Source organism: Molothrus aeneus, chromosome 3 (genome assembly GCF_037042795.1).
Source record: "Molothrus aeneus isolate 106 chromosome 3, BPBGC_Maene_1.0, whole genome shotgun sequence".
Classification (NCBI taxonomy): domain Eukaryota; kingdom Metazoa; phylum Chordata; class Aves; order Passeriformes; family Icteridae; genus Molothrus; species Molothrus aeneus.
This window is the reverse complement of record NC_089648.1, coordinates 36,652,710-36,679,293: the sequence shown is the minus strand read 5'-3', so window position 1 is coordinate 36,679,293 and position 26,584 is coordinate 36,652,710. Positions and strand designations below refer to the sequence as shown.

The window sequence follows — 26,584 nt, the reverse complement described above, 5'->3', positions numbered from 1 at the left end:
TAAGGAAGGCAAGACATTTAATTTAATGTCTAGTTTACCTGCAGCACAAAGGCAACATAGCTGAGGATACGTATATACTGTTAAAAAGTTCCTTTACAAAAATATTTTGGCAATACACAGAATTTAGGTTTATGCAACACACACAAGAAAATTATTTTGAACTGATTCTAAACTGAAATCAATGAAGCCACTTATTAGCACAACTTTTTAATGAACACCAGGAACCTTCAGAGTCTCCCCTGCAATCTCCAATACTACAGGAAAATAAACACTTTGCTCATTCTTCTGTCTCCAAGAACCACCTCTAAAACTACAGACAGCTACAAAAGAAAGAGCATTCCAGTAATGACCTCTCACATATTGACTATTAAGCAAACATTTACCTCTCAGAGTATTTAAAAAAACAGTAGGGTGCTCTCACCACATTTTACAGATGAAAAAGTTAAAGTTTATTTAAAGTACCCTTGCTATCATAGGAGAAAACAAGTGTTTCTATGACCTGATGTATTTTAAAAGCCTGATTTTTTTATTTTTATCTTTCTTGAATCTGACTGACCTTTGGATCATTAAAAGTAAGAGATTTCCCTAAAGCTGTCCTGGCTGCTGAGTAATAAAGTATCTCTTTGAAGAGTTCTCCACTATCCACTAGGAGAGAAGTTGAAATATCAAGTATGACACTAAGGGAGCCTTCATCCACAGCCCAACCACCTTCTTTGGAAATTAACCAGTAATTTCAGAAACGACTACTGAAACTATAAGCTTTGCTCTTGCAGGCACTGAGAAAAAAACCCAGTGTCCTTCTCAACACTGTATCAATAGTCTATCTGTTCCAAATGCCAGGATACCATTAACTGACAAATCAGATTAGCACAGTATCACCATATATACTACAGTGGGTTTAAACCAGGAGAAATCCAGACACACCTCTTAGCTCCCATGGTCTTTCACAACTTATCTTTCTAAGTAAAACAAGTGATTCTACTCCTGCAAACAACTTTTCTGCACAATATATGACGATTTTATTATTCAAAACAGCTGATGTCTGTTGGCAGTAATGATTTCGACTGTTAATTCTAACAAACTAAATAAGCAAGCCTTATTTTAAAACTTTCCTTTAAAACCCTAGAAGCTATAGATTTGCTTATTAAAAACTGAAACCTCAGCATAGCAGACAAAAACATACATAAGGCCACCTCCTACCTAACATAGCCAAAAGGCTGAACGAGGAACTGGAATTGCCCACTTCCATCACCACAGCACTCAAGTACCCATGTGAATATTTGACAAATCCCCACTCCACCTTCTAGTTCCATTTCACCTGATGTGTCATTTGCTTGCTTTACTACAACTGTATCAGTATAGTTACTATAGCTGCCAAGAAAGTCAGGGTAGTCTAAGTTAAAATTCCATTTTCAAACTAGGACACAAGCCAGAGATTGAAGGAATCATAAAGATTCTAAGATGAGGGCACAACAATGCATGCAATTACATGACTGACAATTACTCTTCATGAAAACTGCTTCAAATGATCATAAGACAGCCAGCTCCAAATAGTGGTTTTGGGGCTTTGATTTTTTCAGTCTCATGAAAAAGGATTTGTAATGTAATGTACCATTTTGGAGGCTGTAGCAAAGTACCTATCAAAGGCTAGAATTATTTATTATAAATAAAGCAGCTGAAATTCTTGGTACCTACAGCTGTGTTTGGTCAAATAGAAAACCTCACATCTTCCAATCCATTTATACAAAGCTGCAATATCAAAGGACTGGATATAGTACTAGAGACCTCTGACTTCGTTAGATTTGCTGGTGTTGAAATTTCCCTCTATCCAGTACTTCCAAATGACTTGGAATATAAAACACATTTCACTTTACAAGAGAAGTTCAAACTGATGAACATCATTTACTACATAAACAGATGTTGTGAAAACATTAAAAATTAGCTAATAATAGTAATGCTGAAAATATAGAAGGCAGTGCTGTTTTCATTAAGCTATCCCTATTAAAAAGTAAATTTGAAAAAAAGGTAGGGCTTTTAAAATACTTATTTAAATACAGAAGATATAAGATGAAAAAATTATAAACCCCATACCATTTCCAACAACACACAAGAAATATAATATACCACTTGATGGAATCTTAAATGCTTTTCCTTATTAACTATTTTCCAAGCAACGCAACTTTCCAGTAAGATCTCATCTAATCACTTTCCAGGATGGTTTACCCCTCTCCAATTTAATATAAAGTGCGTTACAAATGGCCAAAATCATATAAGCTATTTAACATAATCACCTCCTATCTCTTATATCATGCCCACCTGTGTTTATCCTGCTAACAGTATCTATAACATCCCTGTATTAGAGCCTTAGCCTATAAACAATTTATGAAAGAAAAAAGAAACCATATTACTCCTCCCACTGAAAGCTCAGGTATTTCTGTACTGTTTAAAAATAGAAACACTTAAGTTTTCTTTGAATAGTAGGCGAAAAACTCTTGGCACTCTTCCACAGGTTAGAATTTTCTGTCTGATGTCAAAATAGAACAATGTAGAGCAACTATATGACTGCAAATCATCAGACAGCATTAAACCACGGATGTCTATATGACAAACTTAACTTTTGCATAATTAGAAATCTAGATTTCAGAACTAACACTAGCAACAAAGAAAGCTTTAAATGGTTGGAAAAGGGAAATGTTTACTGGTTACTTTACTATTGTTTCGCGCACAGAAATCTTTGCAATCGCTAAGATTGTTCCAGAAACCACTCCAAGGTGACTCATACATGAAGTGATCTGATCTCCTTAATATGGTCTGGTTAGTGATAAGCATTGAAATGTGTTAAAAGTGTGGGGTAACAAATTCCTACTCTTTATACTACATCTCCCCAGGAATCACAATTCTACAATTACCATTTCTTTCACTTAGGTATAAAGTTGAGACTTCAAAAAAGAAAATCAATCAACCAAAACATATCTGTAACTAGAAATGAAGGATTTGTCATCATTTTCATTAACATGGCCAGACAAGGAGAATTGGAGCTTGATCATCTGCTTTTTGGAGAAATGCTTTAACAAGATTTTATATAAAGATCCCAACTTGCATGCTCTGTTCCAGGACCATCCACAGAAAAAGGACAAAAATATGGAAGAAGAAATAAAAAGAAGAAAAAACGACTAGAGGAAGCACTGGGAAAATAGCCAAGACTAAAGAAGCAAATTATAAAAATGGGATGAAAAATTTACAAAGTTATAGGTACCACAAAAATTACCAGAATAGGTCAATACCATTTATTCTTCTACAACTATGTCTACCAAAAAAACCTAATAGATTAGGCACATTTCTGAAAGACAGACAAAACCCATGCCGAACCCAATCAGAGCTCCTAATCAATCCATGCATAATCCCACTTTGGAAGAGAATGTCCCTACTGAGTTTCAGGCAACAGAGTGTCTTTGTTACTATTTGAGAAGAGACTACTTTCTAAGTTTCCCAAGGTCTTTTCCAAAAACTTAATCTACCATTTCTCAAGTTAGACATTTGTAACACCTTAAATAAGCAAAGGCAAACTGGTGGAGAAGAAGAAAAAGGGAAAAGAGATGGTATTCAACAGTAACTGTATGTAGGCACAGCTAACTAATTTCCTTGGGTTCTAGAAGCCATCAAAGATGTCCAGAAGAAGATTCAGAGTAAACACCTGGATTAAGGTGTTTAGAAGTAACTGCTGGAGAAGCTTCTTTCTGCCATTAGTATAAGAAAAGCTAGATGGAGAAGAATCCCTATGAACTGTGACCTAAGTTATAAGCTATAAAACTAGACATATTTACATAGTTATATTTGATCATGACTTTGTGTCCAAATTTGTAAAACAATCAACTGAAACATGTAAGGGCATAGATCATCATAACTTTGTAGTTACCATTTAATTATTTGTCAACTTTCTGAAAATGGAAAGCTGAAAACAAATTTATAATCATTATATAAACAGCACATTTTATATGCCTTTTCAAAATTATTCTCATCATGGAATAACAGAATGATTGACCTTGGAAGGGACCTCATGGGACAATCTAATCCTCATCCCAGAGCAGGCTCCTCCAGAGAAGGAGACTACACAACCTCTCTGGGCAGCCTGTTGCAGTGCTCTGTCACCCTGAGCAATATTGTGAGGAACAATTCTAATTTTCTCCTTTGTACTAAGATAATAATTTCAGAAGAGAGGACAAATGCAGCTAAATTTAAACTAGATTTACCTCAATTCAGTTGAAAATCATCAAGACATGTTGTAGTAAATATGGTCTTAAAAAAACATTTCTATTCAACAGATATTATTTTGGTGGTAATGAACCACTGGTCTACAGAGTTTCCACCACAGTAGACAATGATGGACAGAGCTACTTTTCACTTGCAGCTGGCCCAAAATAATTTAGTTAATATCAATGCAAACACAAAAGTTGAACACTGCAGTGACATATCAAGTACAATATGTAAACATTTCCTATGTGAATTGGTGTAAGAAGTTCTTGTTCTCATTTTTAAAACTCAGACTTGCATGACATACTGGACATACTGGACAGTGGAAGACACAAAAAGGAACATTAACAGTCCTCTATTGTTTTTCACTGCCATAATCAGAAATACACTGTAGCAAGATATTTTACACTCACACTATTTGCTGGTGAACATACTCACTTGCAGTTCTACAGAAATTTATTTAAGGGTGATCTGCTGCACTACCATTTGTCCCTATCTGCCTGTTCTCATGCCATCAATTCTGTCAGTGCTAAACCAGGCCTGACTCTGTAGCAAGTCCTTCAGGGAGGTTCAGCTCTCCACCAAATGGACTCCCCACACCATCAGAGGAAGGCGAGGGCTTTCTGATGCAAAACAGGAAGCAGGAACAGCAAATCATGAAGGAATGGCAGGACTGCAGCAGCCCTCAGTTCATAGAGCCATGGAAACATTAAGCCTGCTTCATGCTACTAAAAATAAGGCACTGTCACCTCTCCCCCACATCAAAAAGTTTACCATGTTATCCAGTAATCACTGCCAAGACATTTGGCTGCTGCGCTGCTCTTCGTGCAGAGCTTCCTGTCTGATCATTCACCCTGAGAGACTTGTATGGGAAGTGACAAAACAGGCATCACACAGGAATTTCCTAAAATGCTCCTAAGGACAGCAGCATCCTTTTTCTGCTACTGTATCACTTATTAATTTCGTTACTTGAACTGAATAAGCAGCAAACAATGGATCGCACAGCATGACCAACGTTTCAACAGGGAAACTATGCAAGGCAGCACGACATTCTCATTTGTAATAGCAAAAATGTAAAACCAACACACCATGCAGGAATGAATTAGAAAGAGCTATTCAAGACAGTCAAACTTGCATGCAGAATTTATTGTGGTTTATTAGATGGCTAATAAAAAAAATGAAATCTTCTCCTAATATCTTTCCAATCTCAAGCTTTTGCTAGTCTTAATTACAGAGCAACAAATTATGTACAGCATTACATTATTATTAACTATGTTCTTTTTTTAACTAAGTCTAAAGCATGGTTAAACATTCTTAAATTATTTTTTTCTCTGTATTTCACAATGGAATTCACAGCACACAAAGTTCCCAGGGTAAAACTTAAGACATCCTTCAGTTTACCCTAAGTAGCTGAAAATAAACCACAAGGAAAATTTACAACCACACCTATAAGGAAAACACTAGAAATTCACTTACTTAATAAACAAGCTCCTCATAATAAACCTCATCACACTTGCTGAAAGCAGTCTTTTAGAAGGAAATGCTTTTAGCTTATATAACTGAAAAAGAAACCACTCTACCAATACTACTGCCCCTTCACAATATTCTCTCCTGTTATATAAAGAAAATGTGTTGTATATAGGTGTGACTAAAACCAGAAATACTATCAAGATACATCTCTGGTAACAGGGACTAAACACGAGGACAGTTCGTGAATGAGTACATATCAAGCACCACTAGAAAAAATGTTCCAATTTGTAAAAATCATGTCATATACAGCACATTTACTTTCCCATACAACTAAATTTAAAGATATCCAAGACTGAAAAGTCTAAAATCACTATTACAGGCAAGATCCAAATGTAGGAGCAAAATGAAACAAGCTTCTACTGAAACATTATCTCCTACCCATCACAACTGTAAAATTCTATGTCGTAGTGACAAATGATACACAGAATTTGACAGGGAGCATCACTGAATAATTCTGTGTTGTAGTTGTCTTCCAAGAAGATGGAGGCAGCAACCAAGTAAAACTACAGCTGCCCCAGCTTAAGAAAAGCAATAGAAAAATCTGAACAACACAGATTCCAGACCAACTTAGAATAGCTAAGTGGAAACCAGAAATACAATCTTTTCCTCAGAAAGGAAACATGTGGAATCAAAAGAAAATGGAGCAAAAAGTATCTGTCTGTAATTTGAATTCTCATATGTGCCTCATCCCTTACAAAAGCAGCTAGTATAAAGGTGATTTAGCAATTAAACTAGACCTGTCATCTGTAAAATGCAAGGAATATCTAGATAAACTCATTCAGCTAGAAACATTTATTCATCACTTCTTACAAAATGCAGAAGGCTTAACATTTCTGGCAGAGGAGTTCGGCCCTACAGCCCAGGACCTCCAAGAACAACTTCAAACCCTTAATGATGCTCTGGTTTGGTATATTATACTTCTTTATTATGTATGCCCCCTATCCAGGTTTTGAGTTTTTTCTTCTGTTCTGCAGTGAGCAATCAATCCAGAGCATCTTTTGCCTTTCCTTTGCAAGAGAACCACCCATCCGCCTTTAACTCATGCAAGTAACAAACAACTCTCAAAGCTCCCACAATAAAGAGAGATCAATGATCTGGAGGATTCACTTCAGAAGGAGGCATAAGGACAGTACAACTTGATGTGATCCCAAAAATCTGCAGACTGCTTTATTAATTCTGCCTTTTTTGAAGAAAAACATGAAAGAAGTAATACTGTATGATCTTGCAGGTGTAGATAAAGACCAGTATCTCACTGAGCTATGGGAAGAGGAAGAGAATTAATCCTAGGGAACTTGAAGTACAGCCAAAAATTTTTTAAAAATTGCTTCATACTAAAGAAATGTAAATTAAATACAAATGAGTAATAATGAAAAAAAAAAAGTTGGCCTTTCTCCTCAAGGAGGAAAAAAAATGGCTTGCTCAGCCAATCTTCCTCAAGTTGTGCTTTTCATTTCTAAAGATAAACTACTTGACTGTATCACTAGCTTGGTAAAATATAGGAGAAAGTGAAAAGGGAAAATATTAATTCACATCCAGAAGGAAAAAAAATCACCAATGATCCAGATTCATAAATGTAAGAAATACACTTTAGTACTGAAATAGTATCTGTTCACCCAAGTACATTCAAATAGAAATCCACTTTAAGAAATGTGCCTATTTCTGCACTGTTTTAGAAAATGTAATTAGGCTTTTTAACATCTTGAGTACAAAAAATAAATGATCATTCAAAAAAAATAGCAACGAATTTCCATCTCTGAACACTAGAACACGAGCATGTTTCTGAAATTTATCTCAAACCCAATGCATTGTCACATTGTATGGCAAGATGAAAATGAGTCTTCTCTCCTACATAGTCCCAAATTTTAATCAAGCTGGAGAGAAGAGAAATACATAACTTTTTTTATTTTCCAATTTAATCCTTTATCTGGAAAACACTAACAGTTGCAGGTATTCTACCACATGAAAGGGAATTTTACTTTTTCCATTCTTACATTTTAGAGTATCTTTGGAATCTTCCAATATCCAGTTTTCCCTTCTATTGTTGTAATTCACTAGGATTTCCCTTTTTTCCTTATGCTTACCCTGATTATTTGAAGGTTTATGACTACCCTCACAGAAGTTTTCAATTCCTATCTTTTAACACTAAACTGAATTTTTCAGCTCTCAAACTGCCTGAAGCCACCATTCCATTTTTCATACTAATTGAACAGATGCAATAGGTAGTACAAACCCAAGTTCACCTATACACTAATTTATTAGTATGTACTACACATACCTGTTCCAGCAAGGCATACTTTTTAGAAATTAGAGCCAACAGACCTTTAACTCTTGTGCAAGTAATATGTACCACCCAAATCTCTATGCATATGCATAATATGTAAAGATGGTAATGAAGTGAACTGACAAAGGGCATTTCAAGTGATGTTCTATTTGGACAGTAGTTAGCCCTGTGTTGTTATTTTTCATTAAAGGGGAAAAACAATTATTTCTGTAATCAGGATTACAGTGCTTCCCCAATTAGGCTACTGCATGAGGCAGAGTGCTTTCATGACAAAGAGCTGGCTGTCACTTTCACAATGAAAGAACTACTAATGCATTACATTTTTATGAGGCTCAGAACGCACCCATCCCACAGTTCCACAAAACAAGTGTAACACAAACATACACAGAGTATACACATCAGTACTTCAGGCATACTGGGGGTTTGTAACCTATCATCCTGAAGTTGACCCTCCAGTCATATTAGTCAACAGTAAGGGGGAGGTAGAAGAATGAACCTGACAAAATTAATTTACACAGAAGTTTGGTTTCTAAACTATTTGCTCTGTAGTAGCTAAAGAATGAACATAAGGGTTTCAAAGTTTTGCCCACATAAAAATCCTGGCTATAAACTCAATCTTAAACTCAAGGTCTCTTTAGTATGTGAGTAAATTCTGAAGGTCTACTTTCTCTAGTTGTCTGCTGCTTTCAGAAATTGAAAATTGCAATGTCAAGAGATTTAAATCCCTATTTTTGTACCTCCTGCTTAATATTCTACCATTTTTTGGTAATTCAGAAATTAAGTCTCTCTCCCTATCTTTAGTAATTTCTAAAAATGTCTTCTGAATAAATCTGCTTATAGAGACAGCATTGTGTTACCACAAGTTTCCTCACAGCCAGCATCTATTAGCATTCACTAAGTACCCAAAATCAGTAGGCCATTTTAATACCACCTACCACTTTCTTTTGCAAGATAGTCTCAATTTTCCTTGAAATATGGAAAATTTTTCCACCACAGAAAAAGATCTAATTTATTCTTATCATTTTACAGGGGCACAGAAGTGGTGGTAAAGACACAAGTCAATGGCAAGGGGTGCACTATACAGCCACACTTGAGTCACCTTGCTTTGAGTGAGAATGCAGAGAAGATCTAAGAGAAGTGCTCTCACAGAGTAATTCTGGTTTCTGAAAAAGTATTCAAGTCAATTAGATGAGCAGAACCCAGTTTATACTATCAGGAAATGAGAAAGACAACCATTTTTCAGTTTCACTACTTTCATTTTTCCCTCAGTATACTGACAGCAAAGTTTTTTGATACTAAAGGGTTTTGTTCTCTTTGCAAAATGTTTAATGTGATGATCTAAAAAAACATGCCTTTGTTTCTTAAAGTATCAGAATCCTCTAGAAGTGAAACATAAAAGCATGTCATACTTCCCCAGCCTTAAAGTGAAGAATACTAATGCTGAAGGAAAGAGAAATGTAGTGTTTGTAACAGTTCAGCATTGCGCCTTTTAAAGGTGATAACTATTTCCTGCATCTGTATCTCAGACAAAAAAAAAAGTCTCTTTAAAAAAATCTCTCTCTATTCTCTTCTAAGGAATAATTCAATCTGGGATGAGGCAGTTTAAAGATCACTAGAGTATTACAAAATCATATCTCAATTTCCTTTTAGGATGCTACTCTGCAAGCTTACTCTTACTCCTGTAGCAAATTAGTTGTATTTCAAAAGTACCTTCTGAAAATGGAAATCAAAGGCTTGCATACAAATACTTACTGCAGGTATCAGTAACTTTTTTACTTCTTCAACAGCCCTCTTCAGCTTTATTTCTGCTCTGTTTTGCGCATCCTCCACAGTGATAAGTACATGTAAATCTTCATTCAGGTGTTCCCAGTTGGGCTTGCCTCGATTCTGTTCTTCCTAAAAAAATTAAAACATGGAAGCTATGAAGCACTTACATTCTGTATAAAACAACCACAAAGAGTAGACAAATTCAAATTTATAAATTCTGTAAATAGTATGAACTTTATTCTCAGCAGTGTTTCATCATACTTTGAAGACTTTCGTATCATATGAACTTTGCCTTCAAAATATCATTTTTGGGGTTTTGTTTTGTGTTTTGGAACCTCCTAATCTATATTATACTTTTTAAAGACTGCAACACATATGCTATTTGTTAAGAGTACCTCCTCCAGCTGAATAAAGGAACAAGAATAGGAATACAAACACAGTATTACTTTCAATATTATTTAGAGCCTTTCAAGAGTTAAACAGGTAAGACATACTAGTGGCTAAGCAACCTATCTTTTGAAGAAAAGTGAAACAGACACCAGACATAGAAACTCCATCTGAATCACTACAAAGAACAGGAGAGCAATTCTCCAGCATTAAGAATCACTTTCAAATACTCATGAAGACAAGATTCAAAGAATCAAACACTCCAAAAGGAACAGAAGTTACCATTTTCAAAGGAGAGCTCCATGTACTGGATGAAGGAAAGAGAGGAGGAGATGACAAGGCTTTAATACTAAAGTTATGTAAGGGCAAGTGACAAGATGGTCACCATTACACAGGTACTCATCACATCCATGGCATTAGTAATCCCAAAGATAAATATTAGAAATGTTTTTAGAAAGATATAGCATGCTAAAAGAAGCATTTCAATTTTAAACAACAGAAACCAATAAATTTAAGTAACACATTCAAGTATCCAGTCTTCCAAAAAATAAGATAATGAAACACAACACAGAAGAAATTTCCCAACTCTTTTTTAAAAAGTTAAAAGCTAGCTAAATTTTCATGAAACTTCAATGAATTTTGACAATATTTAAAATATAATACAACAATTAAAAAAAATGGGGCCTCAAAAAAAGCTTATTACAACTTTGAATCTATAAAAAAGCCTACATAAACAAATGATACTTATTTAAAATTTAAAAAGTTGAGTATAATAGAAGAGTCTCCTATTTGTAAGATAAACCCTTGTGGCTTAACCACAATTCACACTTTAACTTCATCCTTTTTTTTTTTTTAATTGCAAATATGTCTTTTTCCCCAAATTTCATGAAAAATTCCTCCAGGAAATCAGATACATTGAGGAAATGTTCTAAGATTTAATACCAACAAATATTTGCAGTGCCTCGTATTCATATATACCTGAGGGAGCACTGCTCCTCAGAGTGTTTCATTTTTAATTCAGCTAAGTCTGAAATGTTTTGTGGAATACGCAAGGATAAAAATGGGGGGTGGGGGGGAACTGAACCATGAAAGATGTATGAAAAATGGATGTAAAGAAATCAGTACTTTGAAACTACTTTTCACTATGTATGTAACGTGCACATATCCATTACTCCACACTATCAGATACAGTGGTGTGTTCTGTTGTTTTTAATGTTATTTTTGCCAACTTTTTTTAACAAAGGTGGCTGTGAAACTAGGTCTGCCCATTTCAGAAGCTGGAAACAAAGAGAAAAATAACTCTCACTTATGATATAATACAGAAAGTGATGCAAAGTGCAGCTGAGTTAAAACATCCTCTCTGTTGAAATACAATCTTTGAAAGAACTGTCTATGACAAAGTATTTGCAACTTATTTATTCAATCGTAATCAAAACTCCACTGTTACTTAATAAACAATTCCATTTTTCTTAATCCAAAGCAGGAATGAGCTGTTTTCTTTTAAGATGGTGGCAAGCAACACCAATAGGAGGTAGTATATAAAATAATATGTAACAGGTATGAAGAATGAGAGAGGGTTCGTAAACCAGCAGAGGGCAGAGAAAGAAATGTGCAACTACCTATTCTTGCACTGACCCAGTGCTGGAATGGAAAAGGTCCTGGTTACTAACACCAGATGCAAGAAACCTGCACAACCCCAGTAACATGGGAGGCAAAACAAATAAAACAAATCTTAAAAGGCCAAGAGGAATAAATGTTAAGGGAAGGTGTCCCCAGGTAAAGCAGCAAATTGTGCTCCTGAAAGACAAGGAATGCCTCAATGCAGTTTTAGCTACCACGCCATTAAACACCATGCACCGTGTTTATAGATAGTGTTAGCAAACATAAAGGGGCTTTATGGTGGTCTATCCTTTTCTCTCATAATGAAAACAATATGCTGCAAAGTCTCCAAAACTTGTGTCAGATTAATGTTACATCAAGTATTGGCACTGTACTCCAAATTAGTCTATTGCAGCATGAGAATTTTTTCCTCAATTTAAAAAGAGAAAAAACTGCATATAGGACAAAGTAATAATACTGAAGATTTTTTTATCCCCCTAATTAACTTTTAGGTAGAACATGTTGTGTGTGAGGTTTATAATCACAGGTATTATTAGGGTGAGACCTCACAGCACAAGCAATCATACAAACTACTTATCAGTAAGATAACTGATTAGTGTATGACTATGATAAGCTCTTCTACAGCCATAAAGTACAGTAATAAAAGTCCTGTTGTTGAGGGTGGTATTTATTACACCACGTGGCAGGATTGAAAGAAATGCTAAGAAGAGTAAAATTTCGCACACTGCTTAAAAACGAAAAGAAAAACCAGAGTTTGGAACGTGCTTCCAATTTATGTTTATGAACCTCAATACACTGGGGTTACGATTTCACCCAGTGGTCCCATTCTGTCTCGTGAGATGGTTTTCTTAGTGGGTTAACAGTTTTCTAAGAAATGTCTTTTGTTTGACTGAAAATGCTAGTTGAATGTTATACCAGTGTGTATATTTGATTATTTACATGTTTGGTTTTATCCAAGTTGGAAATTCAGGTCTCTACCAGCTCATTCATTCCAACAGAAAGGCGCAAAACACAGAGATAGTAATGAAAGAGAGATAATCTCCAAACCTCTTGCACTTAAGAGGTGCCATTTTTTAAGCTACCTCATTCTCTTTTTAAATCCTAACAGGATGGTTTGGAAAAACATGTTTTCCCCCGAGCAAAATCTTTATTTATAGTCAACTAGTCCTCTGTGCAACAAGTCTTGAACACATCTTTTCTCAACCATGTTTTGTTGTAGTAAAGCCTGAACAGGAAAGTTGAATATATCTGGAACACAAGTAGGAAGGTATCTTTCTGAAGACTCACGAAACATGTTCCAAGATTTTACAGGCTGATTAGGGGGTTTTTTTTGAATTTTTGGGGGAGAAAATGGTGAAAAAACAGGGAGGAAAGAATTACTAGAACTTGCCTCATTGCCTAACTTGGTACAAAGAAGCTACAAGATGTGGCGGTCTTGAAATGAAGTGCAGATAAGAGAAACCAGTTCACTTCAGAGATTCACAAAATGTGTGGGGTGGGAAGGAACCCTGAATATCATCCAATCCAAGCCCCCTGCTCAGCACAGGGTCAGCTCAAGCATGTTGCTATGGGTCAGGTTTTAAGTATCTCCAAGGACAGACACTCCATCCCCTCCCCTGGGAGACCTATTCAGTGTTCAACCAGTGCTCAGTCACAACAGCAAAAAAAAAGCTTTTTCTTAGGTTTAAACATAATTTCTTTTCTTTCAGTGTGCACATTGCCCCTTGTCCTTCAGTAGCAACTGTTGATCCATTCAGCCTAGTTGCCAGGTCTACCTATTGAAAAAGCTCTCAGGAGTAATAGAAACTGCCATGAGAATTATTTTGGGAAAGAAACATTTGCTACCACAGAAGGAAGGGCACACACACTGAAGGAAGAAACAGCATCAGGGAAATCAGAAAACCTGACTAAGACCTGAGGAAAAAGGAATTCAACTGCATATATTTAAAAATTATAGTACATACACAAGAAGCAATCGGTAGCGTGAAGTCTTCCTGCATCCCAGGGACTGTCTATGGAAGAATTATATAGGAAAAATGGAGACTGAAGATGTACTACAGATGAGCTACAAAGTAAAGTGATTTACACCACAACCTTGAGGAACAACAATATTAGGAGAGCTTAATTATAACCAAACTATCTTGTCTGCTAAATTAAAGAACGTTAAGGACAACATAAATGGCAGATGAAATTTCACTGTGTTCCTTGTTTGGCAGAAATTTCAGTATCCTTAAATATAGCCTAATTCTGTAGACAGATTTGCTTTCATTCTCTTGCCTGTGCATATACACTCATTAATCCTCAGAGTACCTATGCACAATAATGGACTACTCAATATTTATCTCGCTATTAGGGCCAATGTATTAGGGAGTTTAAAAAAAATATTGCTACAAGTCCTAAAATTTAGCTGCAGAAAAAAAAAGTAGTGTAGCTACAGGAATTTTCTAGGGGAGGGATTTGGGGAGAAGCAGAAAAACAGGTAAAGGATGTAACTGACTTGAATCTATAAAATCAAACTTAAATATTAGAAAGATTGTTCCTTCTGGGGAGCTACTGCAGTCCAGCTCACTGTAAAATTGTATCCCATATTTTCCACACACCTCATCATACCACAGTAACTTCAAGTTGTGGTCTTGCACCTCTGCATCTTGGGCCTAAATGGCTATTCCTATTTACATCTCCATATCCCATCCCAAAGCTTTCCTCTTAATTCCTCAGTCTCTGACTGAACAAGACTGAGACAGTAGCTTTCTGTAAGCTACAAAAAGTAGATGACTGAAAACTCCTCTAGAATAGAGTTCAAAGTCAGGTCTCTATCTAGCCAATACGTTTCAAAGAACTTCAAACCCAAATGAAAGAATTGTCAAGGTTGACTGAAATTGTAAAAATTATTCAAATGTTGGAAAAGGAAAATATCAACACAAAGAAAGTCACCAAAAACATTTCACCATCAACTTAAAAAAACTCCTCAAATCTTATTTCTCACCCCAAAGACTTTCACAGTATGGCAAACTGACAAAAAATAAACTGAAAAATTAAGAACTGGTGAAGTAGGATCCAGTCACTTCCAACTGTCAGAATACCATGAAAGAAAAATGAAATAAACACTAATGAAAAAATACTATACTAGTATCTGTTTATATGCAGCCAGAGAAATATTAGTTAGACAATAAAGAAAGAATGAAAGAATGGATGCAGTGTGGGAAGAGTGGAAGCAACTTTCCCAAATGGCACTTTTTTCAGAAAGCTATGGGCTATTCTATAGTAATAAAAAAACTGCAGCTTTCACTCTGTGCACTTTTTTCCACTCCATCTCATACAATTTCCTGTAATGTAAGCCACTGAAAAGATACAAAACCAGCTCAGTACCAACAGTGGGGAACTTTTAAAGACGTCAAGTCACCAGTTCAAGCAAGTGTTGAAAATTACCCTCAGTATTCTCACTCATCTTGAAGTGATAGGCTATTAAATTCTGTTTTCATCAACCTATTAAGCAAGCTGGTATCCCTACTGAATGACAAAAAAACCACAGAAAAGATAGAGTAAAAGGGAAGAACGTTTTCATATAATGTCACATTGAACACTAGAATTAAAAGGCATCAGAATAGCTTTAGTCCTTCAAATGATATAAAGGTCTAATTCAAGTACTAAGAACTTTAATTAAAAATATCTTAACATAGAAAAACCAATATAATCACTCACAGCTACTTCTCAGAGTCAAATGGAGGAGGTAAGATGTGGAGAGAAGAAATTCAGCTATTTAGTAAAAATCTCACAATGTATTTTGTCTAATAAATTGTGCTGTAGGTACATTAATTGACAGTAGGTCTAGGTGAATATTTCTTTTCCACAATGAAAACATTCACACATACATATCAAAGTTTCAAAAATAATTCAAAGAACAGTTTAAAGAAACTGTGTGGATTTAAAAAAATAGAACATGTTGATTTTAAAGAATTCTGAAACAGAAGTTAAATTTAGCTAAAAAGTCACAAATAAGGTCATAAATAAAATCCAGTCCTCGTCTAATTTTAGAATTTCAAAGTAAGACATGATATGTATTGCAGCCATGCAACAATATCTGAATTAGTAAGTCCAAAAGAAACATTATTCAACCATTCAATACAGTCTACATCTTACTTTACAACCTTTTGTTGACACAACTGAACTGGTAAAACCAAGTCAGAGGAATCTTAGAGGAATGAACTTTGCCCTAAAGTCATATACTCCCAACATTTCAAGAGTTGTCTGTCTTGTGTCACTTAATGAAACTTCTGTTCTTGCAACTGTTCTGCCAACCTGAGCTACAGAATCGTATTTTTAAGTTTTCGGCTTCTCTGCTGCAGAGATAGTTCAAAACAAACATCCAGAAGACAGAAGATTTCTGTAACATTTTGCAAGGAATAAACCACTCAGTCTACAAATAATTCCACATCAGCTGATCTGTATTCATGGGAAGTCCAGACGTAATGAAGCAAAAATCCCTTGGATAATCTCTTACTGCTGTGTTACTGCATCCTTTCCTGGGCAGTGCAACAACTTCCTAAGGGTCACTGCCTTACTGCTCCCTCTGGGACTGGCCCAGCAGCAAGCACAGCAGCCTTTCACACCACATGCTGATGCAGCAGATGCCTCCCCACTTCCCCCTTCATCTTCTGCTGGACAAAGGAGTTTGCAACCATGAAGGGCTAAAGTCAACCAAGGTCAGTGCTGGGAAAAGGAGAAGAAGGTGAAGGACCATATTTTAACACTCCCCTTAAAAGACTGTCTCACCATGTCTCATGAAACTATCTTAAGTGAAACCCATTTATGCATGTGCCAGGGACAGAACACAGGCATCTTTGTTATCTGGTATGAAGCAACCTGCTCATCTGTGCATTAAATGATAGCATTACTGTAATAACTGGAAATGGGGCTTCCTCCTTCCATTTTTGTGACTGAATCTTAGATCTCGACAGGATTGGCTGCTAAAAAACAAAGAAAAAATCCTAAAAAACAACCCCTCCATCTCCAAAACTGTATTTGAATGATACAGTCCTGATATTAACTTTTCAATAGAAGTTGTTAATTTAGATGAGGCCTGCAAACAAAATAAGGGCTTAGGTAAGCACCAAAAATAGAGGTTTTTATCGGATGGAACTCCAAGCCAGCCCCGCAGAAAACCAGTTTAAAATGATACACTAATTACAGTATCTGTTTGAACAACAGAAGTAATTTTATAACATGAAGCATCAGAACACACTGATTGTCCTAACCCCTGCTGATAAACTGCTTTAATTGTGCAGTTACAGTCAGGCAAATTAACACAGACTTTTGCTCCTACTGAGTTTCTAATGGCAGCAGTTCACAAGCAGAAAGCTGTAAAAAAAGTAAGGCTACAAAGTATGCTGAGGGAATAGCACCTGGTCAGGGAAAACAAGCAGCTTACTCCACATTTAGAATTCCTGACCAAAGTTTCCACCTATAGAAACAGTGGATCAATGCCTTAAATTAACACATACTTGTTGTTTTGGTTGTCAAACAAGTTAGTGCTATTTATCGAGTCTTTAATTATACATTATTATCGTATAGCAAGATTATTGTATTGTATTATTGCACAGCAAGACAATTTTGGATTGAAAAAGTAGGTGTCTTCCGGCACGCATTAAACTAGCCAGTAGCTGCCAAGCATTGTCAAAGGACATTATCCAAAGCATCTTTTAAGAACTGTTCTAAAAAGAAAGAAAAATCTGGCGGCATGAAACAATCTAATGCTTAAATGACACAAGAGGATTCTGCTCTCTGTCCCAAAGCCTCACCACAGACACCGCGCTCAGGACACTTCAAACCAGGCACCGCCCCAAGTTGAGATCTGCCCGGCACTCAAAATGGTTCCTAAAGGCTCCCAACACCGCCCTGGACGCTTCAGCTTCCCAGCACGAGTGACCGGAGCCGCCACAGCCCTGGGGGCTGCAAACAGGATAGGAAGCCCTGTCACCGCCGCTGTCACCGCCGCTGTCACCGCCCGCCCCGCAGGGCTGCGCTGCACGGGGAGCGCTCCGCGGAGCCCAGCCCGCAGGAACTGGGCAAAACCGGGAACTTTCTGCCAAACTGCCTGCAGCACTGCATCTCCCCAGCAACTTCTGCTTGCGTGCTTCTCTCAGGTTGTGCCCGTGTGAAAAATAAGGTTTGTGGAACAAACTATATTATCGAGTGCTATCAAAGCCCAGGAGCCTGTTAAGACTGAGTATTTCACTGCTGTGGGATAAAAGTAAAAAAGTTTTGCACGCATCAGTATCCACAGGAAAATAAATGAGACTTTAGTCTATGAAATGCATAGTGTAAACTCAGTATCTGGACATATTCATTAGAGATGAATGCAACTTTTACTATTGATACTTAAAATTACTATGAAGTAACAAACCTTACCTAGGCAGAGGAGTGAGAGTGTTCATTTCTCTGACTTTGGACTACAGGTAAGAGTTTTAACACTTTATCAGTATTCCTGGCATAGTAAACTTTATACGGATACAGTTACACTAATATCTAAGTATGGTTTTATTCCTCTACAGAAAAGGGAATAAGCACTATGAAACGTTTCACAATATTGTGATTCTTTTTACACACTGACCACTCACTAAACAAAAATCAAATTCCCTTGAAAGAAAATGAAATAGCCATAAATCCTGAATACCACTCTTCAGAGTTAGCTTTAGCTGGCTTTTTGAAGGGAAGTACCTCTGTATTCTGAATTGCAAGGTACAAAAGACATTTTTCTGTGCAGGCTTCAATCAACAAAACCTAATCTGTGAAAGTGGACGCATGGCTCAGAGCATTCTCGACAGGCAGTAAGTGTATTTTAACTCATGATTCAAGTCCATTCATCATGAGTCACTAATGAAATTAAATTCAAAATAACCTGCAACTGTTCTAAAAACACTTCTGCATATTTAGTTTATGAGCATAATTAAGAAGTATAAAGCTGATTCCACTATTCAGTTTTAGACAGAGAAAGGATAACAAAAGTAAGTGTTTTATATACCTTATTATCAAGCAGCACCTATGTACCATGCATACATAGTAAATTACTCAATTTACTTCAAACACTTTACGGTTTTTATTTTTAAAATAATTAAAGGGATTTTAAAATTATATTTAAATATATATGTAATAGAAAGCAAGTCTACAATGGAACAGTTTTTATGAACATGAAAAGGTATCTCTTAAAGCAGAACCAACATATCACTAATATCATAGTGACTATATAATACTATGGAATTTACTCTTTTAAGTACATTAAGATTCTTTTCTATATCTGATTTTTATTTCAGTAATATTCCAGTATTATGTTTTAATTTACCATTTTATTTCCTTCTACCCAGGAAGAAGACTAGGACACCAAGGTACTAGCCTTGCTAACACATGTCTCTATTCCACCCAAAAACGTACCAAGGTAACTAAAACTCTGCTAAAGTTCATGCTGACAGGCAAAATAGTCTTAATTAAACTGAAATCTGATGACCATATTCCATCTGGGATTCTCATACTAGAAGATCTGGAAGTGCTGACACGCAAAAGGACCCAATCTAATACACACTCCAAAACTAACTCAAGGCATGGCAACGTCAAGAAATTTGCTTGAAGAAAGAAGTTGTAACTCTAAGAAAATGCAATGTAACTATCCAGTGGTTTGTACATGTCCAGGAACTGAGCATCAAGATCCTAGTACTGCCTCAGGTAAAAAGTCACCAACATCACCAGGTGGTGTTCCAGGAGTGCCCTGATACTGGGCCACAGAAACACAGAAGGAGGCACTTCCCACTTCGCCCTCCTGCAAATCACTGCCCAGAAGGTGATGGGAAAGGTGAGGGGGAAAAAAAAAGGTGAGGGGAAGAAAAAAAAAAAAAAAAGAGGCAACCCTAGCCCAACCCAAAAAGGACTTCATTAGGAGCTAGGTTCCTGTGTTTTTACAGTTGAGAATGATTAAGTAAAACATAAATAGCATACTGAGGTGTACCTTTATTTATAACTTCAACGCAATCATCCTAGTTTCTCATTTTTCCATTAATATGAAACTTCTACTTTCATCTGTGCAACAAACACAAATTGTAGAAAAAAAGCATCACAGGCACCTCTGATTTAATGATTTGGGAGCTTAGGGAAACATCTGAGCAGTGATTTCACATTTTGGAATACTTACTGTATTGTTTACAGTAAAGTGCTATCACTATTCCTCAACTATATTTACAGGGAAAAAAACGATCTGCTCACTGGTTTCTCAGTCTTTTAGTCTACATGGTATACCATTCCCAAGTATTTCTCTGAGAATCTTTTTTTTTTTTTTAATGGATAAGAGAAAACCAAGCAAACAAACCAAAACCAACAAACTAAAACCCCAAAGCCAACCCACTGTTCTTGACCCCAATCTGGAATGCCATTTGCAGCATGCTGCATTTGGAAAACTGCATTCTATGTTGTATTAGACACTAGAACTTGGCCAAGTAAAAAAAACTTTAAATAAATTATACTTTTGTGTTTAATGGAATGCATGATCAGCTCCTAGGCTAGTAGTGTAATTGTACATGTTTTGGAGTATTTTCTTTCCTCTTCTGAAGCACTATCATGTAACTTTCAACAACAGTAACTGCTGCATCATAACTGTGGCATCTGTATTTACTGAATTTCAGCCATTTTTATTTCTCCATTCCATGTTTTATTTCCTCTGTCTTGTTTTGACCTGATTGCTGCTTCACACAGGAAACCTGGCCAATGCATTAACATTCCCCTCACCAATAATTTGAATTCAGTGTTAAATTGATCTATTTTTCAGCTAAACTCATCCTTAAACCCCTGGGCTCCTGGTCTTTTATGACAGCTCCACATATATGTGATGCTAAACAAACTAAAAGGGTCAAGAAGTATCAAAATATGCCCACACTTCTCTTCAGGTGCTATTCCTGCTTAATCTAAACACAAATTCCAGAAACTTTCAATCATTTACATTAAAAGCCTGTGAAGTGGACAGAACTACAGTAATTCATACATAAGTTTGTGAAGTTTCTTTTTTTTTTTTTTTATAATCAGGAATAAGTGACGAGATTTTCTTTCCAAACTGAATTTACAGACCTCTTAAAGTAAAGGAGGGGAAAGAAATATCAAGAGGAGAAAAAATATAACAGCTAAGTGACATTTTGGAAGTACCAGAATAAGCAGCTGCTGATACCTTACATTTTAATGCCAACACATCCACACTTCACTTCCTTCCTCTCCATTTGCCTATTGCTTCGAGAGTCCCATGGCTCAGCCCTTGCCTGAAAATCTGAACATTCTGCTGTTCAGAAATGCTGTGCATTTCCTCAAGGAGAGGTTGCACATGCCTCTCATGTAGATAAAAAATACAAGATATATCAATAAGGGTCCCTCTGCCTAGTGAAGGTCTTAAGGGAGTACATTCAAGACAACTTGGTAAAACTGCAATATACTCCTGCCAACCCTTTGCTTTTTTTGTTACAAAATAACTGTAAACTTTTTAAGGAGAGAATTTTTCTTCCCCATTTTCCCATGCTGCTAACATTTACAATAATATTAACATCTTTTCTGAGACTTCTTAGCACTTAGTAAAGGAAGTGAAATCTCAGTAACTCCAAAGCTTTGCACGAAATATACAAAGATGTTACTACAGAACAGTTTTAACATAAACTTACATTGAACACATTAACATAACTTCAGTGTGCCAAGAAAATGAAAAAGCACCACCTCTTAGCCCACAATATAATGGACAAGTTTCAGATGCAGCATACAACTATGCACAGAAACCAAATTTAAGAAAATAAAACTAAAAATTCTTCCCTATTTCCTCACCTCCCCCCAAAAAATGAAGTAAAAAAGTAACAAGTTTATATTTTTTACTTTTTGTATGTACAAAAATGTGACCTCGGTTTAAGAACATGAAGTTACTACTGTTTCTATAAACTCAAATGAGACTTGTAATGTAAAATAAAATTGTTGTTATAATATGTTGTTAGCTTTATTTAGGACATTGTGATCTTTAGGTTATTACTGTTTGTCAAAGCAACTAAAAAAGAGACTCATGACTCAAACCAAACATACCTAGGTAGTAGTTTAGTAACTTCAAGTAATTCAAGTAACTTCCCTAGCCATAAAGAAACTGTTTAACTGCTCAGAGAAATGAGAAAAAAAAAGGAAAAAATTAGAAGAGCTGAAACAAACACTCAACATCACTGATTTTTTCAGAATGGTTCAGGGATAGGTTAGGGAAGGGAAAGGATAGAGTATATAACTTCAGACTGTGACACTCTGCCAACAGAACTTCACCTGTGGCCTAGAAGAATGCAGCCAAATGCAGGGAAGAGACCTTGTGTAAGAAAGCAAAGCTGTTTTTATTGCTAGGACCAGGTTGACATGGTTGCAATGCCAGAGTTTTAACTCAAAGTCTATATTTTGCAATTCTTGAGAATGGTTCTTTGTGATTTGGATGTGTAACTAAATAATAACAACCAAGTTTTGACAAGAGCAGGCAGAGTCAAACTGGAAAAAACAGGGTGAGAGGGAGGGATATAATCAATGTTACAACAGCTCTCATACATAAACTGAAGTGCTTTGTGCAATCCTGACCTTAGCAAAAAATAGTGCATCAAGTACTTATATGATAATACCTAGTATTTTTCTTATTTCCTCTTTCTTGTTTCAATTCTTGGGATGATTCTTTATTGAAGATTTTCTCAAAGATGTACTCCTGCTTCCTCCAGGTTTGCCAAGATAGCAAGAACACTCAAGTGCCCAGGCAGCTAAATGCTACCCTGTACATTTGGATTAAAATTACATAAAAGTGCCTCTTATGCCAACAAGAAAGTAGAATCCTAAACATAAACCAAACCTTTCCCATAAGTGGTTGCTTCAATAAATATTGACAACTTTAGTTGTCACAATGTCCATGCATACAATTAGAACACTGCACTGTCACTTCAGAGAAAGAAATTGTCCCAAATCCCAAGACAGAACTATTCTGAGTTTTCTTGTATAGAAGGGTTTCCTCCACAGACTTCAGTTTAACACAGCTGCAGCGGTAACTGCTCACTCCCACAAGAGAAGTGGCTCCATTCCTTTCTCCTTCCCTCTTCTTTGTACCAGCACAGCAGCTCTTGCTGGGGCCTTCCAGAGCCAGTTAAGAGAGCACAAACCACTGCTGTCAGAGCAGGTTTTGCCTGTTCAGCAAGCTGGACTGGCTCAGTGACACATTCCACAAGCAGCAGCAGGCAGAGCACAAAGGAGGGCACGGGCAGATCTCCCTCTGCAGGAAGCTGCCAGCTGTCAGTCACACCTCTGGCAGGACACACAGCAGCCCAGCCACTCCCAAAAGGTGCTGAGGGTGGGGAGCCCCTCGATCTGACTGCCCATGGGACATGCTGGCATTTGCAAGTGCCACAGACACCAAATGTAATCTTACCGCAATACGGAAATTACTAGTAGAAGTTAAATATTCTGAAAACTCAGTTTCCACTCCGAGTTAGGCCTTCAGAGCAATCAGCTTCCTTCCACTTCAAATGCCATCTCAGTTGCTTACCTGAGAAACTAGCACACTATGTCCCATGTATTTAAGGAAGGGTGTGTCAAAGAAAAAAACCCCGTCATTCACAGCATAGTGATTAACTCCAAAATAAAGTTCACTTAGACATAAAGGTCTGGAATTTTCTTAAAAATGTGTAGTTTCACAAGACATATTAATGCAAATTAAGTAAACTAACATATTTTTAAAAAATTAAATTTTGTTACAAAGAATACAGAAAAATCAAATTTTCCACTGAGTACAGAACTGACAATAAACACTGGCCAACAAACTAAAGGTGAGTCCTTGAAAGAATTCAGAACTCCTGCCTCAAATAATCTCAGCAGACAAGTTTTCCTTGTATTTAAGACCGAAACCTTGCACACAGTCTGTAATTACAGATTTATTGCAGAAGTTGCCTCAAATCCTTGCTACAATTACATGGGATTTGACACAACCAAGCTACCACCTAGATAACTCAAAAGTGTGACCACTGTTCCAAACCTTCTTTACGACCAATTTCATGTAACTACTCTATTGATTAGGATGACTACAGAATGAGGAGTATTCCAAGCACATGCCACATGGCATCCCAAGGCTGGATTAAAACATAATAATAGTCATGCCAATTAAAGACTGTATAGCTGAGTGCCAGCTTGGCACTGATATTAAATGACTTTTGAGAATACTGCTGGTAATAAATTAGGGAAACCTTTCCTACAGCATAGAAATGATGGATGTTCAGGATCCCCCTTCACTGCTCAGACAGCATCAATCCTGTGATTATAAAAAAACAACCAAACAAAAAAATCCCAACACAACAACTAAAAAAAAAACCAAAACAACCCAAAGCAACAAAAATTAAGTGAACCCCTCCAACAAACACCACCAAAAAGAAAAAAAATGGCCAAAAAAAGCCAATGCATAGCAATAAAACTTTAACATTGCAACTCTTCATACACTCTCTGATGGTTTCCACAGATTTCCCTGGTCCTTCAATGAATCTGTCCTTAAGATCTGGGTTTGGAAGTTTTTATTCACTGTCTACACTTAATGAGCTGAAAACCACAAATTTTTTAGTTCATTTAAAATACTGTACACTAGCATCAACTCTATATATAGCATCTGTGCAACACATTTAAAAAAAAACTAACTTTGTGAAATAAATGAAATAAATAATTTCTGTAAAGGAGTAATTATGAAAATTATGTCCACTTTTTAAATTGGAAAACAACATTTAATAAACCTTCCGCTCATAACATAAGCACAAAAGAAAGTGAAAGCTAGTCATAATTTTGATTCAAAGTCAAATATCACAATAGTTACATGTATGCTGGTTCCAGGAAAGAATGTCTAGATGTGCATCCTTCAAGATCCCATTCAATTAGCAGTCAGTCCTACAACTGCTGTTCAGGAGACCTCATCATCCTTCCAAAAAGACATCTGGTTTTACAAGAACGTTTTGAATCCCACAAATTCTGGTAAAATGTACAGAAACATTCACCAAAGGAATGTAATTTTTTAGAAAACTCATTAAAGAATGAATTTGCTGACATCCTCACCTGTATCACTTTGAGTAAAATTGAGTGTGCCTACTAAGATCTTTAACTAACCAAATTATCACAGCTCAATTGCAAGTCACCATAATATGCAAAATTAAGGCTTATTAAGAAAAATTTCAAGTTCTGTTTTTTTCAAAACATTCCCTCAACTAGCTGTTTCCCTGAACTACCAAAGATAATAATACAGAGAGAAATATCATTAATAAATACAGGACAGATTAAAAGAGGCAAACAGAATGTCATTACTGTATGAAGCTACAGAAACAAAGTAAATCCTTGATGTGCTACCCAAGTCACTATTCTAAAAAGAGCAACTTTAAAACAAATTCCAGTACACTATCAGAAACATGCAAAAAGTTATTAAAAAAACAAACTGCTTCTGCTCTTCAAAAGACAAGTTACAAGCTTCTTTCATTTAAATATCCATTATATACGTTTTCAGATTGCATGCTCATCTGCCCCCACAAAAAATCAAATGAAAGTTTTACAGTTTAACCTAATATACTTCTGAATTACAAAAGTTGAAGGAGATAAGACTGGGTAGAAAAGGTCATTATGTGGAAGCTTTTCTTACATTTTACAATGGTTTCATCCACCTTAGAAACTAAGACAGTTTTGTACATTAATTGAAGACAAAAATAATTACACACTTTGCCCACATCCTTGAGAGACAGGTAGAAGAAAGATCAATTTCTTCAATATAAACATTTCCTCTTCTTCAGAAAAGCACAAGCATTACAGATTTTTTCAAAATGCATTTCCAAGAGATGACAAGGATTTACTGCCAACTGACAGGTCCTGACCTCCCACCTCCTTTTTCCCCATCCTCTCCCTTCTCAAACTGGCACAGGTACTAATTTAGATCAATACATTTTATTAACTAGCAATTTTTTTTTATGACCACTGAACTATTATCTCACATCTGACCAAAATCTAGCTTCTTTGCTGTTCCCACCGTAACCTTCTAATATAAACTAGAACATTTGTTCCCACCTCGAAAACAGAAATTTAGCAAAGCTTTCCCAAATGTGTAATCCTGTATTCTTATACAATGATGCAAACTGTCTCCCTTTTATTCACAATAAGGAATAGGAAGGTCCAAAACAACAAAAAAAAATCAGCAAAACAGATTGATAGTTTTTGCCTGTACCTCTAATAAAGCCTTCAAGATGATGTGATGCCATCAGGAGAAACTCGATGTGAGCTTTCAGAAACGTCCCTAGCACAGAAGTAGTCACAGGTTTTGTACCAGTACATAGGAGGCTGCTCAAATGTCCAAAGTGAGAATGCCAAAGAGCTGATTTGAACACCAGCAGCTGGAGGCAAGAAAGAATTGATGCTTCTTTTATTTCTGTAAGAGGAAAATCACTTACGACCTACCCAACAAATTTTAATTTTATAAGTCAGTTCAAAAGAAAAAACTTCAGCAATTTTTATCACAAAAACCTTTCTAATATTAGACCTACATAGTTTTACACCAATTGGGTTTTGCAACAGTGTGCAACTGATGTGAAACCTGTCTATAATCAATAAAAGCTTAAATTATATTCTTCCTCACATGGAATCATACATAGGAAATTTAGGAAAGGGGGAGAGGCTGAGGTTCTTTTTCAACCAGAGTCTCCTCAAATATATAGGTGA

At 36.2% G+C, this 26,584-nt stretch overlaps 1 protein-coding gene across 8 annotated transcripts in view; it reads right to left on the bottom strand.

Moving 5' to 3' along the window:
* The window catches only part of QKI (QKI, KH domain containing RNA binding), a 150,565-nt gene that overhangs the window by 38,728 nt on the left and 85,253 nt on the right, over positions 1-26,584 (bottom strand). For all 8 annotated transcript variants that reach the window (XR_010783354.1, XM_066546688.1, XM_066546689.1 and 5 more), the window contains exon 4: positions 9,815-9,958. Coding sequence is in view for 7 of the 8 variants with exons in the window: in XM_066546688.1 (XP_066402785.1) it covers positions 9,815-9,958 (144 nt within the window). In the remaining variant the exon portion in view is untranslated. The remainder of the gene's footprint in view (positions 1-9,814; positions 9,959-26,584) is intronic.